Source organism: Pseudomassariella vexata (genome assembly GCF_002105095.1).
Source record: "Pseudomassariella vexata strain CBS 129021 chromosome Unknown BCR38scaffold_10, whole genome shotgun sequence".
Taxonomy (NCBI): domain Eukaryota; kingdom Fungi; phylum Ascomycota; class Sordariomycetes; order Amphisphaeriales; family Pseudomassariaceae; genus Pseudomassariella; species Pseudomassariella vexata.
The window spans coordinates 1,244,089-1,259,229 of record NW_024467965.1 but is presented as its reverse complement, the minus strand read 5'-3'; the positions used below and the strand labels follow the sequence as shown (position 1 = coordinate 1,259,229).

General features: G+C 49.0%; 4 protein-coding genes across 4 annotated transcripts; 3 read left to right on the top strand and 1 right to left on the bottom strand.

The window, feature by feature from the left end:
- Window positions 1–1,678: 1,678 nt before the first annotated feature.
- On the top strand, window positions 1,679–4,427 carry BCR38DRAFT_525914 (YT521-B-like domain-containing protein; the record flags this gene model as incomplete). Its single annotated transcript, XM_040865334.1, has 3 exons — window positions 1,679–3,880; window positions 3,932–4,107; window positions 4,167–4,427. The coding sequence occupies exons 1-3, from the start codon at window positions 1,894–1,896 to the stop codon at window positions 4,425–4,427; spliced, it is 2,424 nt and encodes an 807-aa protein (XP_040713613.1). The 5' UTR covers window positions 1,679–1,893.
- A 1,698-nt stretch (window positions 4,428–6,125) lies between these two features.
- BCR38DRAFT_411399 (uncharacterized protein) lies at window positions 6,126–6,635 on the top strand (the record flags this gene model as incomplete). Its single annotated transcript, XM_040858576.1, has 1 exon — window positions 6,126–6,635. The coding sequence occupies one exon, from the start codon at window positions 6,126–6,128 to the stop codon at window positions 6,633–6,635; it is 510 nt and encodes a 169-aa protein (XP_040713612.1).
- A 41-nt stretch (window positions 6,636–6,676) lies between these two features.
- On the bottom strand, window positions 6,677–7,032 carry BCR38DRAFT_440505 (uncharacterized protein). Its single transcript, XM_040860709.1, has one exon. The coding sequence runs from the start codon at window positions 6,943–6,945 to the stop codon at window positions 6,775–6,777; it is 171 nt and encodes a 56-aa protein (XP_040713611.1). The 5' UTR covers window positions 6,946–7,032; the 3' UTR covers window positions 6,677–6,774.
- A 2,150-nt stretch (window positions 7,033–9,182) lies between these two features.
- On the top strand, window positions 9,183–12,597 carry BCR38DRAFT_348540 (family 2 glycosyl hydrolase; the record flags this gene model as incomplete). The annotated part of the gene is made up of 3 exons (XM_040856429.1): window positions 9,183–9,923; window positions 9,983–11,023; window positions 11,179–12,597. The coding sequence occupies 3 exons, from the start codon at window positions 9,183–9,185 to the stop codon at window positions 12,595–12,597; spliced, it is 3,201 nt and encodes a 1,066-aa protein (XP_040713610.1).
- Between the last annotated feature and the right edge of the window lie 2,544 nt (window positions 12,598–15,141).

The following is a 15,141-nucleotide window of genomic DNA, read 5'->3' as shown; positions in this document are numbered from 1 at the left end:
CCAACGTAGAGTTGACGATCTCTTCTACCAGTTCCCGGGTGGGATGAGTGAATCTTCAAAGTCCCTCCCGAATTCAGCGTTCCTCTTCAGATTGTGTATTTCTTTCATGGTTTTCCAAAGTAACCTAGGCACTCAACGGGAGGTTTGAACACTGGTTTAGAAACTCCGCTAGTATTGTTTTCTCGGTTATCAACTATCATTGCTCGGCATAATTTCGTCGTAATGGACCCTTGAGGGTTGACTTCTCCGATTTATCTTGCTCGTATCCAGCCTTTATGTGTTAAAATCCTCTTCATGTAGTTTATTCAAGACCCCGAAGGATGTGGACTAGCGCTAGGTCAGGTAGTTAGAGACATTGTGAATGAGGCAACTGACTGATAGCTACAAGAACGACAAATCATCGAGCGGGGGAGGTGTAAGTGAAGGATTCGATCCTTCCTGAATACTCTGGTTTCTCAGTGACATGAATTGCAAGGCTGATCGTACTTACGAGGCTCCGAATAGGGCTAAATTCCATTGTACAGTATGTGCAGGCTTTGGCAGGCACACGGGCTTCCATATCTTATCCAATTCTCCTCATTGTGCTGGCGTATTATTCGACAGTAAGTCCAAATTTCACTTCACACAACGCTTGTTGGAGTGTGATTGGCCTGTCTGTGTGCGAAAGTTACCCCTTAGTTGCCGGGACAGCCCAGGTCGAAAACTGCCATTCTGCCACCACAGAACAAGTTCATCTGCCTACGAAATATTCTGATTAGCCTCAAGAGGCCCTAGGCTTATTTGGCAATTCACTAGGATACATACTCCTTTCTGGGAATTCGGAGAACAAAAGGTTTGGAGGTTATGAAGGTAGTTGTTTACCTTGGAATCTTTAAGAAATCCCGACAATTGCAGCTGAGTCAATGAAGAAGGGATTCTCAACATTCCACGTACAAGGACTAGTTAGGGTATATGAAGAGTTTGTGAAACTGTTGTGAGAGTTGCTGGTTCAGATAGTGTAAAATACTCTACTGCGATCAGACACCTCATAGTATTGCGGCAAGTACTACCCATAAAACATAGCCAACAGTAACAGAAGCACATCAATTCTTATCTGTAGATTTCCTCCTCATTTGCAAGCAGGGGCCCTTCGCCTCCATGATTATATTCTTGAGATTTGGGTTATCCATGTCAAGTCTTCACAATTAAGAGTACCGTCAATGTAGGCCTGATGATATTAACATAAATGAGATCTGGGTTACCAGTAGTCAACTTACCAGGATAAAGTACCAGAATGAAGTATAAAGGATGGCAAAAGCGATTGTTCCTCATGATGCATGTGGACCCAATAGTCACAGACCAGCTCAACAGCTTCAACATTGCTGAGAAGGAGCAGAGCTATTCTATTCTAGAGGGCTTGAATTCACTGAATTGTGAGCTCAAATGCTGAGTCTATATCTCTACACCTGCTTTTCTTATCCTTGCTCTGGTGTTGTTAACTTTCACATCAACAAATTCCTCAAGCTCAGCTTCAATAAATTGGTCTTCTAGTTCAAATTCGAAGGCTTGAAGATAACCAGCTTCAACTTTCCTTCACCCAAGCAAAGATTGCTTGAGCCTCCACGCAAGGGTCTTCTTTTCCAGATCCTTTATCACGAACTGCTCACTCCTTCACAACATTAACTAACAGCTTCCCTAGAACTCATAGAGATCAGATCTGACCTGGGGCCTTCTTCTTCTTCACTGTTTCCTCCCAAAATCGATCTACACTCAGCATCTGCTTCTTTAAACCTGACGCACCTCCAACCTTCCCCACCAAGACTTCTTCGAGACTTGTATCCTTGCAACCTTGCAATCTTGACCAAGTCACAAGACAGCTACCACTTTGCCATCTTTCATCCAGAAGAGTTCATCATGATCAAGAAAACAACGACGGCGGCGGACAGGCCTGCTGCACCTGCCGGTCGTAAGAAGCCAGTGGATAAGCCTGGTGCAACTGCCATTCGCAAGAAGGCGTCTGCACAGCCTGCCGCACCTGCTGGTCGCAAGATTACCGCTCGCCCTGGTAGGACAAAGGCCAATGCTCAGGCTATAGCAAGTTATCTTGCGCCTGCTGACCACGATGATGACACTCAGGTGAACGGTCGCTCTGGGAGTATCAATGACCAGAATGGTGATGCTCAGCGGATCGGTCTCCTTTCGGGTAACAATGGTCAGGTTAATAGGTTTTCGGCGACCAAACCTGCTGACCAGACCAGCAACTCGCCAGCCTGCTCGGATAGTAACTTGGATAACAGAAATTCCTTAAACTTGTCCCAAGGCGCAGCCCTCCCAGGTGATTTCAGCAATAAAGATTACAGCCTCGCGGGCTTCTCTAAGTACGACCTCAACCTACCTGCTGACGGCTTCAACACAAATGAGCATTTTGACAACGCCTTCAACTTCTGCGACAAGACTCAGAACTCTGTTGATCTCAACGGTGGCATACAGGCTGGCGTCAATTTTGCCAACCAAAACGGCAACTACGATCTGGGCAATCTTGTAGTTGACAATAACTTTGAGAATTTCGTTGACTTCGACAGTGGTGCTATACAAGGCAACGACGCTGCTGCCGTTCCTGACCTTTCCCAGCTGGCTTCTGCTTTCCCTGTTAACTTCCCCCACAACGGTCAAGTCGGCAACAATATTTCCTTCACCAATCCCATGCAAAACACTTATGTGGCTAGAAAGAACATTGGCGAATATCAAGATATGGCAGGCAATGCTAATTGCAACAAAACTCAGGGCCTTTCTGCGATCTGCGAGGGTTCTGGTACCAACGCTCGGAATCGAGTCGATTTTCATCAGAACCGACCTGGCGACGCTCTTGCCCCTTGCAACGAATTTCGAAAAAACGCTCAGCAAGCTTCTCACACCCACATTGACAACATGACCTCTGGCAATGTGAGCATCGTCATCAAAGCCATTGATTCATCGGCCACCATCAACGTGGCTGATGTCCTAGAAGATCTCAACCTGGCCAAGGATCTTCAGGACTGGCTCAAGCTGACTGACTGGCAAAATGTTGACCATCGTGGCTTGCTGCTGAGCCATTACCAGGCCCATATAGACATTCAGCAGAAAGAGGTTGCGCTCAAGGAACAGGAAGTTGCCCTTGCTGCTGAGAAGGCGCGACTGCTGCAAGGCTTTCCGCGGGCTGGCAAAGAATTTGAACGAGGCTCACACAATATGAAGCCTTTCATTGAAGCTACCCAGGAGTCCATGTTCACCCCTACCCCGACTCCTACCTCCTACCATGAAGCTGACGACAACAATCGCCATGCTTCGCCCAACACCTACGAGAACCCGGATAGATTTCAGGTAGCGAACTCTCCCTATGGCAGCGTTGAGACTTCCAGGAGCTACAGTGACTACGAAGTCAATAACGAGCGTACGGGTATCTCGATTGATCGTGATTACACACCTACAGATTCTGTTGAATTCACCCCGGAGAACCCAAACAGAGCCCACAAAGAGGCCCAACTCAACTCGCCTGGTTATCAAGACATGGACCACGGGCGATCGCTGTCTCCTTATAAGCATGGTGACGAGACCCAGCGAACGGATGGACCTCCTGCTTCGCCTCGCAGTGGCTCTCCTGATGGTGGTAGACGTTACCGTGAGGACGACCGCGACTCGTTCTACCGGAACCGTGACAACACCCACTACTCAAGCCATATTGGTAGATACAGAAGCCGCAGCCCTCGCGCCCCGGTTGTTAGTCGTGATCTGGCCTCTCGCATCATGTCCCCCAAGAATGGTCGTGGTTCCAGCGTCTTTGCTGAACGAAGAGAGTATCCTGATGACAGAGCCAGCCGCCGCAGCCAACAGTCGCTCAAGATTGATATCGGAAAGCCCGGTGGTGAGCTGACTTTACCTCGTTTTCTGTCAGCCTAACAATTAATCTTACTAGATACCCGTTACTTCGTCATGAAATCTTTCAGCGCTAAGAATATCTACACTAGCCATAAGGAACGTGTCTGGGCGACTCAACCCAAGAACATTGACACCCTGACTGAGGCATTCGAGAAGTGCAAGAACGTCGTCCTGTTCTTCTCGGCGAACCAATCGCATGCGTATCAGGGATATGTAGGCTTTTGCTTCGCTGTTGCATGGAGAACACCACCAGCTAACATACATGTCTTTAGGCTGTCATGGAGAGCGGCCCTTCTTCCGCCAACCCTCAACCAAGTTGGTACAAGAAGATCAGATGGCCCCTCAGTGAGCCCTTCCGCCTGAAGTGGATCTGCACCCAGGACTGCGAGGATCGCTACTTCAACAAGCTGCAAAATCGATTCAACGACGACAGCCCTGTCACCCGCTCGCGTGATGGCACCGAAATCGATAGCTTCTGTGGTCGCAATATGATGCTAACCATTGACAGAATGACTGGCCGTGATGCCTCTTAGGTAAAGACATGGCCGGGAGAAAATCATCATGCTCCGGCGGCCAAAGACGGCGATGATATTTGTTGACTAGACTGACAAGCAGTTGCTGGCCCATGATGATAACCGATTTGCTTTTCCTTGCTTTTGCACAACTGGGCAGGCTGCCCGATCTCTTTTCAATTTTACGACTGGGGATAGAACATCATCTGGGCCAAGTCGTAAGGGAAATCAACGTTAATTTCCGATATGCCCACACAGGAGGTTCGGGAAAGGGGCGGCTGGACAATGTCTTGGCAGATGCGTAATGGTGTTTCTTGTCAAGCTTTTCCAGATAACGGGGCGAAGGCAGACTTCAGATCTGGACTGTGACATGAAAAGCGCTGCATTTCAGCCCTACTAATCAACTGGTTAGCCCCATTGATCAGACTTGCGACTGGGGGACTTCGGGATGGCTACCTCGTCACTACTATTAGACGCATGGTGAAACAACAGGTAAAAGCTATAATTCGTAGTGACCTCTCGGGAAATTAGGCTGGATTTCCGTGTCAATTGCTTGGTCCTTGATCCTTGGGCTGCATTGAAAGGACTGACTCGATTCATCCCAACGTGTTCCAACGTGGTCTGATTCTATTGCGGTGAAGGCTTGGATGCCGTTGATTCTGCCTTGAAACCGTCAGCAACATTGTTTCTTATGCCAATTTCCTTCCAACAAACCAAAATCTTGTTCAAATGTGCTTGAATGAGGGATCGACAACCAACTTTATATGACACAACCATCATGACTTGTAGAAGCCTGTTGAAAACATAGCTACTCGATTAAATTGAATCCAATTGAGCACATGGACCAAGCTAAAAAGGGGTTGCACCTCTATCAACTGCAAGCCAGCCAGGCAATCGCTTTGGACCTCTACTGGTTCTTTGATTTGCAAATACATCAGAATTCCTTCTGGTCACGCGGAGCACACCTCGTGGAGCATCATGGCGAGCCAATGAGCAAGGCACCCGAGACCGGATAGTCGGCTTCGACAAAAAACGTCTTCAATACGCGTATAGTTCATCCTGTTCTTCACCTTGTCAACCATGCGTGGGCTTACAGATCATTCCAGCTTGCACAACTACCTGCAACTCAGCCCTCAGTGCTAAGCCTGCCATTGAACAAGCCATTGTCTTCGGTCCAGATTAAATCACTATACCTTTGCACTCGCCTGGATTGGTATGGAACAACTTCGGTTGAGGATCCAATAGGCCAAGTGCATGTCACACTCCACCTTCCCACTCAGGAAAGAGTAACCTTCGAACGTTTATAACCCGTACCTACCTCCACTGCTCATTTCCTGGATCTCGTATCGGCAATCGACCACAGCAATCGAATCGATAAGTCGCGCCAAAGTTCCATCATCCACCGTATGGTCTTACACCTGGTCCAACAAACGAACTTATCTCAATTCCCAGCTGTACAGCAAAAGGTACTAAGAAACCTATCTACAAAGTCATCAGCTTTCCACAATAACGTCATAAATTCTGGCTGTCCGTGCAACTTCGTCTGCCCGAACCCTCGTTGTACATCGTCTCCCACCGAGAACAACAGTTGCTCCGGCCTACTCAACGCCCCAACTGGTTTGCACAGCTGCGACCAACGCCTTCGGCAGTCTTTGCTCTTGCACGACATAAGAGCCTTTCTCTTTTCCGATCAACAACTCAGTATATACCATCAGCACTATGTCTCAAGTTGCAACCACCACGGCGGTGCCTCCGATGCCAGCGGTCACATTACGGAACAATAAGAGGTTCTCCGAAATGACAAGGTCGACAACATCAACCGCATCAACCTCCACCACCGATGCAGAGCGCCACCGCCACTTTCAGCATGCACCAGGTTGGTGTCACAAGGTCGCCAACTCGGCGCACAAGCTCAGCACTCACCTCAAGAGCATTGGGCACCACCAATCTAGTCACCCTGACCCGCACCATCACTCGCAGTCTCACCATCCTCAACGGCACCACTCCCAGCCTCGTTGTCGCCCGGATGATATCTGCGTCGTTGCTAAGACTAAGACGGTACCGGATAAGATGGTTCCTGCAGGGACAACGGGAGCAGCTGAGGACCCGGAGACACGCCGCAAGAAGGAGTGGGAGAGGCTGAAGTATATCTCTATCTATGGGTGTATCGACTACCGCGTGCAGTCGCCGGAGACCGCGAACATTCACTTGCGCAGCATGGGATGGTAGCCCGAACACGGGGCCTGGGTGATCTTCCGTTGCCTAGGATTATCGGCGTTCGCTCGAATCCCTTGCTCCTCACGCGGGGCGATGTAGAGAGAGATAGGGTGTGGACAACCATAGAGGGGTGATAGCCGTCGAACTGTGTTCAGATATACCAAAAAGCCAGCACACAGAGCTCGGAAATTCGCATGATAACAGCGGGAGTTGGTTTTATGCGACAGGACAGACTTGACTCTGCTGATTTCATCATGTTTTTGGGAATACCCTTGGCTGGATGCATTGGGTGAGGATAGCGGGTAGCGGGTAGCGGGATCATTGATACAGGGCTTTTGGTACATTGCTTTTGAGATTCCCGTTTGCTTCTTGGCTTTCTAGGAACATCGCATTGGGAGAGAGGAAGCAGGTTTCTTCAGATATAATACATTGGTTTATACAACAGAACCCACGTTACTTCACTCTTCCTGTGAGCATCATCAGATTTCGCTACTATTGTGTCTTCCATATGCTCATTGGTTTGATGTGGACGATTATGTCACATGGCGAAATAGCTAAAGAGCTACCCCTATAAGAGAATGGTCAGGCATCTGCTGCTAAATCCAGCCTTCTTGCCCTTGGACAAGACCATGTCTAATTTCTTTGTCATTCTGTACGATATGGTCTTGAATGAGTCACATTGTATAGTATCAAACATGAGGGTATATACCAAAATAACGACCGCAACAACATACATATGCTAACAGCCCTTCTATCTCAACGTTTAATATCAATATAAGGCAGGGACTTCCCACCTGTGGGTGCCCATCAGTTCTGGTCTGCCAAGCGTCGCCAAAATTTTCTCAGGTCGAATGGTTTTAATAAGTAATGCTATTAGGAGGATCATGGTGGTGTCGGCCTACTTCTCTCTCCACCTTCGAATGCAGGTCATGCACTTGTAGAAACTCGTTTCTTAACTATCTACCTTAAAATAGGAGTACTATACTAGTATATAGTATATGTATAGGTCTTTTCGCTCAGCGACGTTTAGTTAAAAGTCTTCCTTTTACCCCAATACTCGGGATCCGTCACATGCTTAGTTATAGTGAGATTTGGTAAGTTTTGGTGGGGACATGGGACCCGTACGTAGACTTGTCGATGGTCACTGTACATAATGTTCACATATTGACTACACCTTCCTGGGAATTATCCACCACTGTGAACCCCAATTTTCTTTGGATCGTTGCGTTTCTTGTTCCAGCTGTCTAAAACTTTTGTGACTAATTAGAAAATACGGTGGCATAATTCACTAGGTATCCATTTAATTCGGATCGTTATATCCTATACTATTTCGTCTTCGAGTATTCGCTAGGTTGTAAGATTCACTATTCACTTGCACTAAAGAGGGATTACGAGACCAAATATCCACTTTGCTTGGAGTGCTTGGAGAGAACGGTAGGGTTGAGTACTTAGTTACACTTAACAAGGACGATAATATCAAATAGTCATTAGCACTGGGTGGGGACGGTAAGACCGAATATTCATGTGCATTCGGAAGGGCCATAATGTAGACTATTCACTTTGGCAAGTTTAATTCTCCATCGATTTTGATTTTTCTTCAGCTATCGTTCTGGAGTACTAGCAAATGAATTCAACTCAGATTTAAGGCGCACATTCCTCTCAGTGGAACTACACGAGGCGCCCTATTTCTATTGAGCCCCTTTAACTACTTGTTCTTCAACTTAACAACATTGGCTTAACCCAAGCCAAGCCACAATAAATTCTCGAAGCACAACTTACTTTCTTCTTGATCACCCTGTCTTCGAACAACCCCGACAGACAGCAACGCGAGGCGTCGCATGCCGTGACCGCTCCCCCAGTACTGAAAGACATGAGATAGATATCCCGCAGTAAAATCTACCAGGCTGTATCCCATGTGAGAAAGATTTAGACGGAGAACCAAGGTTATGCGAATTTGTCCAAGTACGAGAACGAAGAGCCGATTGTGCGTGCGCACGCCGTGATCCGAGTCACGTGGATTATACTTCTGGGATCAATTGTCAATGGATGCAGACGGGCCAATCCTATTAGTGTCCCCACACCTTCTCCAGATCCCCGCATCAACTCCCTCGGTGCCTGAGGTCAATGCATCGAGGTAGGAACCTTCCGATTCCCAACCTCCTCCACCATTTGACGGCCTCCCTTCCTGTTGAGTGTACCTGGACAAACGACATTTGTTGTGTTTGATTTAGTAAGAGAAATACAAAAATTCTGCTTCTATTCTAATCTACAATTGTCGAATGATTCCATCATCACCGTCACCAACATCGCCTGTTGGCCCACATCCCAGTGAAAACTGGGAAGGGGAAAACTGTCTTGCATTTGCCGACATCTTGTGTGACACGACGTTTTTAGATCTCTCGTGAGCTTCGATCTGGGATCAGTTAATTACTTCGCTGGGCGAGCTTCCCGCCATATTCCCGGCACCCGTCACCCGTTGACAACTCTGCCAGCCTTCTCAGTCAGCTACGCCTTCACATCGGCCTCATGGCTTCAAACACTCCCGGGAAGACCCACGTTATGCCGGCCGAGTTGGTAATTCGAACAAATACAAATCTCCACATGGACATGTATGTCAATAGTCCAGATTTAGAGGTTGATACCAGGGACACTAGCCTATGCGGCTCTTCAGTGCTCCTGCCCAGCGCCAGTCAAACTCATGTTCAGCCAAAGCATTTGCCGAATTGGAACAACCTCAAGGTCATCCACCGCAATACTTTAACACCAAGGAGTCACTTTTTTCTATACAATTCCGAGAAAGACGCCCTAGCTGGTGATGTTCAGCGTTCGAGAAGTCTTCTCCTTTCGGGGTTATGGGGATTCCACCTCACCAATGGGCCTTTCAATGGACCAACGGATTTCTTCGACCCAAACTTCGACAACTCCAAATGGGATCTCATCAAAGTTCCTGGCATGTGGCAATTGCAAGGTCATGGGAAAGGGCCACAATACACCAACGTCAACTATCCCTTCCCCGTCAACCCTCCTCATGTGCCCTATGATGAGAATGAATGTGGCCGTTACGTGACCAAGTTTGCGGTGCCTGAAAACTTGAAGGATACGAAGCAGTGGAGGTTGAGGTTCGAGGGCGTGGATAGCGCCTTTTCGGTATACTTGAATGGCAAAGAGATTGGGTACTCCCAAGGATCTCGAAATCCGAGCGAGTTCGACATAACAGATGCTCTGATCCTAGATTCCGAAGAGAATTACCTTGCTGTCGAGGTCTACCAATGGAGTGACGGCAGCTACATTGAAGATCAGGTAAGCATTACGCACAGTGAAACATGAGTGCATTGCATTGACCTCGAGACCCATTTTAGGATCAATGGTGGCTTTCTGGAATCTTTCGCGATGTGTGGCTCCATGCCTTTCCTTCAGTTCATCTGGAGGACTTCCACGTTCAGACTATATTGGACGACGACTATAAGGATGCATGGTTGAAGCTCCATGTTGACTTGAACCAAGCACACTGCACGACAGTAAAGCTCCTAGATATCGAAGGGAACACCGTCTTCCACGTATCACACACCCCAGATAAAAATTCTTTCCAAGTTCAATACCAGGTAAAATGCCCACACAAGTGGACGGCAGAGACCCCGTATCTATACACACTTGTCATCTCCGTGGGAGAAGTCTACATTTCCCACAAAATCGGATTCCGTCGGGCGGAGCTTGTCGACGGCGTCTTTTGTGTAAATGGAAATCCTGTCAAGTTTAGAGGGGTCAACCGGCACGAACATCATCCAGAATCAGGACGAGCTGTACCGTACGAGTTCCTCAGAAGAGACCTCCTCCTCATGAAGTATTTCAACATCAACGCAATCCGGACATCGCATTACATCAACGACACCAGATTGTATGACCTAGCGAACGAATTAGGCCTCTGGGTTATTTCAGAGGCGGATTTAGAATGTCATGGTATGGGGGAAGTGGGAGGAGACCCGGCGAGTTTCGCCTCCGATAACCCAGCCTGGAAAGACGCATACGTCGACCGGGCCAGGCAGATGGTCATGCGAGACAAGAACCACCCGTGTATCATCATGTGGTCTCTTGGCAATGAGTCGTTCTATGGCCGAAACCACCAAGCGATGTACGACGAGATCAAAAGCATTGATGATACGCGACTTATTCATTACGAAGGCGATCAAGATGCCCAGACCGTGGATATCTTCAGCCGAATGTACACTTCCGTCGACGATATGATTAAGCACGCTGAGGAGAAAGACTGGAAAAAACCATTCGTCATGTGTGAGTACGCCCATGCCATGGGAAATGGTCCAGGGGCCATAAAAGAATACATCGACGCCTTCTACAAGTATCCTCGACTGATGGGAGGGTTTGTCTGGGAATGGGCCAACCATGTAAGTTCACATCTTCTACCGAGCCACCCCTGGCTAGGTGGACAGTCAGTTTATGCCTGTTTACTACACTGGTACACTGGAACACTGGGCTATCCCACTTTTGGTGTATCATTCATTTTGAATACCGTTTCAGGAGTGCACTCACACTAGTTTAGGGCTTAAAGACCAATAATGCAGACGGAGAAGTCTATATGGCCTACGGAGGGGACTTTGGCGAAGAAGTACACGACTTTAACTTCGTAATGGATGGCCTTTGTTTTGCAAACCACAGCCCTACTCCCGGTCTGCTTGAGTATAGCAAGGCGATTGAACCAGTTCAAGTTCTCGGTTATGAAAGGGGCGAGGTCGAAATCATTAATCGCTTCGATTTCCTGGATCCGGCGGACCACCTTCGATGTCATTGGGAAATCATTTCGGACCGTTCCCAGGTAATTGGCCGCGAAGTCCATATACCCGAGGGCATCAGACCTCACACCAAAGCCAAGATGTTTATCGGTGATCTTGGAAAGTTTATTGGTGATCTCGGAATTGCCTCCACTGCAGAGGTCTGGTTGCGGATCGAGTTTTCTCGGCGGGAGGGTACGCAATGGTCGTACCCAGGACAGCTTATTGCTGCCAGTCAGCTTCAACTGACTCCACCAAAGTCACTCGCTTTCTTGAAGACCATCTCAACCCTAGTCGGGCCCAGAGTCCACACCAAAGGCCATGTCCTCAGTGTGATGCTTAGAAGTGGGAAGATATTTGGCTTCAACACGCTGGACGGCACCCTCTTTTCACTCACTCATGCCTGCAGCCCCCATCTCAACTTGCTCTCGGAACCACCCACTCTGGACTTTTACCGCGCTCTCACCGACAACGATCGCGGCGGCCGCTTTGGAAAAGAGTGGACCGAGCGCCGCCTCCACCAGACCCGGAACCACTTCACGCGGGTGACCACAACGGAAGAAGGTCACGTCTGCAAGATCATCGTCGAGAGCCGTGTCGCGCCGCCCGTCCTGGCATGGAGTGTCGATACCGTTACCACCTACACGTTGACGTCGGAGTACTGCAGCGTCCACATCAAGGCCAAGCCACGCGGGCCTCTGCTCCCGGACACCTTTGCCCGTTTCGGCCTGACCTTCGGCCTCAAGGGTGTCAAAGTGGTCGAGTGGTTCGGTCGCGGAAGGGGGGAGTCTTATTGTGATAAGAAGCTGTCGCAGCATGTGAACACGTGGGGTGGGAGCGTGGACTCACTGTTCACTGATTACGAGCTCCCGCAGGACTGCGGTAACCGTACAGATGTCCGCTGGGTTGAGCTGCGAGATAGATGGGGCGCGACTGAGAAGGGCAGGTTGCTCAGGGCGAGGTTTGGAGATCATGACGGGGCCAGTTTTAGTGCAATGCATTACACGACCAAGGACTTGGACGAGTCGACGCACCCGTATGAGCTACACAAGCGTAAGAGGGAGGACACCATTGTGAGGTTGGATTGGTTCCATCATGGACTGGGAACAGGGAGCTGTGGGCCGGCGACGCTGCCGCAGTACGAGTTGAGGACGGACAGGGAGTTTGATGTCGAGTTGCTGTTGGACTAGGATTGGCATATGGGTAGACTGGCTGGCCGGAAACACTTGGACGAGTAGGCAAAAGCAATGTTGGGTTTGAATGTACTCCTGATACGGTGACAGGGTGTATTGTAGTTTTTTCATGTACATCGTATTTTGCTTGATGTCCACCAGGATTATGTCTTAACGATGCCACTCACTTATCCGTGAGGGGTCGGGGTTATGTGCATAATTTACAAAATCATCATTTTTTCATCATTGGCCAAAATTGATCTTGCAGCTACATAGCGCCGCAGCACCTTTTCGACCAGCTTCCAGCCAACATGCATACATATGCTGATAAAGTTGGTCGCATACTGGAGCCTCAGGTACATGCTGGTTGGAACTTATGAGGCTCACACTGCAACCCAATGAATTGGGGTACCACGTCCGCAAAACCACCTTCATTGGACGAGAACGACACCTCGCCATAACCTATCGTGAGTGGGGGGTAGCTAGTCACGAATGTAGTCGCATGAAACTTCGTTTAAGCAACTCAGTATTATCCCTCAAGTGGGGGCCGAGAATGAAAAAGCAGATGTGGAATGCCTTGATCTTGCCAACCACGCGAAGTACTGTACTGCGGGCAATAAGGTATTTGGTGAGGAGAAAGTAACTCGTGCTTACCTTTTTTAAGACGGTCTATGCTCCACTGGCCGAAAAGCCGCATCGTGTAACTACTACGTAGTAGCCGTCAGTGGGCCGAGTGTGGGCCGCTTAGGTTGCGCCGCATGATGAATGATGGTATCAGACCGTGAATTTTTCTCATTCGCCTGCCGAGAACCCACGAAGAGCCCCTCGCTGTGTCCACCATTGTCGCGGTATTCCCATTTTTTCTGGAGAGGAGAACGAAGCGGGGTGGTTGGTCGGTTGGTTGGTCAGCATTGCATCGCTGGCCGTCGCGCTGATGTGCCTCTAGTTCTTGATTTGGGGATCTTGGCTTATATCGCATTCAAGCTTGGGGGCTTGTATGTACCCCTGTGTGGTTGTTGTTCCGAGTTTCCAAACTTGCCTAGAGCATCAATCCAACAGCCGAACTTGCTTGCTTGCTTGCATGCAAGCTGCAAGTCATTTGGAATGGCGACATGCCGAAGCAAGTGTTGGTGAGGTGTGGCTCATGAGTTTGGTTCGTTGGCGCGGAGCCGTCGCGGGGCTGCCCGCCAACTACTCTAGTGTGGTGTAAACGGACTGCGTTTCAAGCAATTCGCGGTAGGGATGTCATCTGTTGGCAGGGTTATGGGAAGAGGAGGTGTTGAGGGGTTGTTGATTCGTTGGATAAGGAATACGAGACAGTACAAGTCGGCGATAGAAATGCCGTCGATCCGCGTGGAGGTCAAAAGTCTTCCGACAACGTTTGCGACGGCGTAACTTGCGATGCCATCAACGCACACCCGCAACTCGACAACTTTGAAGATGGGGTTCGAAAATTATTTTCTTGGTGGTCGACATGAATTTGGGTAGTTTGTACTCTTGCCGTATTTGGCTTCCGTATAATCTGACCATTTTCATGTCGAGGTCCTGTCTGGTCAAGCCTGGGCGTCATGTCCGCCATACTCTATTGGAGCGTTTCGCAGCAAGCCGCTGTGGATTCCTGAGAATACACCAGGAATCCTGGTTTCGGCGTATCAGATGACAATTAGTAGCAATAACATAGTAAACGGCTGCTACGATGGCGATGCTGGCTGTCGATAACCCCCTCACCTTGCAACCGCTAGGCTCTTGCCTTGTTGTCACGATGCCTTTGCATCCCTCGTCCCAACTAGCCACCCGACGGTGCGAGTAGGCGGTGGTCGGTGCAATGCGTCTATACCCAAGCTGGTAAAATCAGGGGTGATCAGCTCTCTTACCGCGTGCCAGCCGGGAAACCTCGTCGGAATTCTAACCCATCTTTTCGATGGTGGAAAACTAAAGTCGACTGACAGCTGTTGGTCCGCAGGTCGAGAACCTCTGGTGGGGCTCTGCTGGAGGCCCCAATATTCGGAATTGGTATAAGTAGCGGGGTTGTGTACCTCATGAGTAACGGTATGATGTTCCGAAAAATGCTCCAGTGTGCATGGCTAGCGGGAATCGAGGCTTCGAACAGCAGGCTATTATAGCCTGCTGCTGCTGCGCATGCATGTCAAGTCACACCCATTTCCAGCTCTGGAATCCAAGCTGCCCACAATGGGATTTTATACTACTATTGGTTCTCTGGCAATGGCCCCTAGAGCCTCGTAAGAACAGCTTGCAAGTAGGGGTACATCGGTATGGGGGGTTCTCGAGTCCGTTCTTGCCATTAAAGCGTGTCTGGTTCCTGATAACGCCTCTGGCTATTTGAGAAGATCATTACTTTAGAAGGCTGAGAGCTGGGTGCACAACTGACGTTTGTGATTCAGCATTCGCCAATACCTCTTGGAATTGGTTGACTTTTCATTTCCTCCTGACTGTGAACCTTGTACGGAAACTCGGGCTAGTAATTAGTTCGTAGTGCTTCCGACATTCCTGGGGTTGCAGCTCTCTTGTCTAAGCTTGAGATGCGTTGAAGACGACTCGTCG

Bases quoted from the DNA above. Each gene is read 5' to 3' on its own strand.
- BCR38DRAFT_440505 (XM_040860709.1), bottom strand. From the start codon at position 6,945: ATGATCCCGCTACCCGCTACCCGCTATCCTCACCCAATGCATCCAGCC.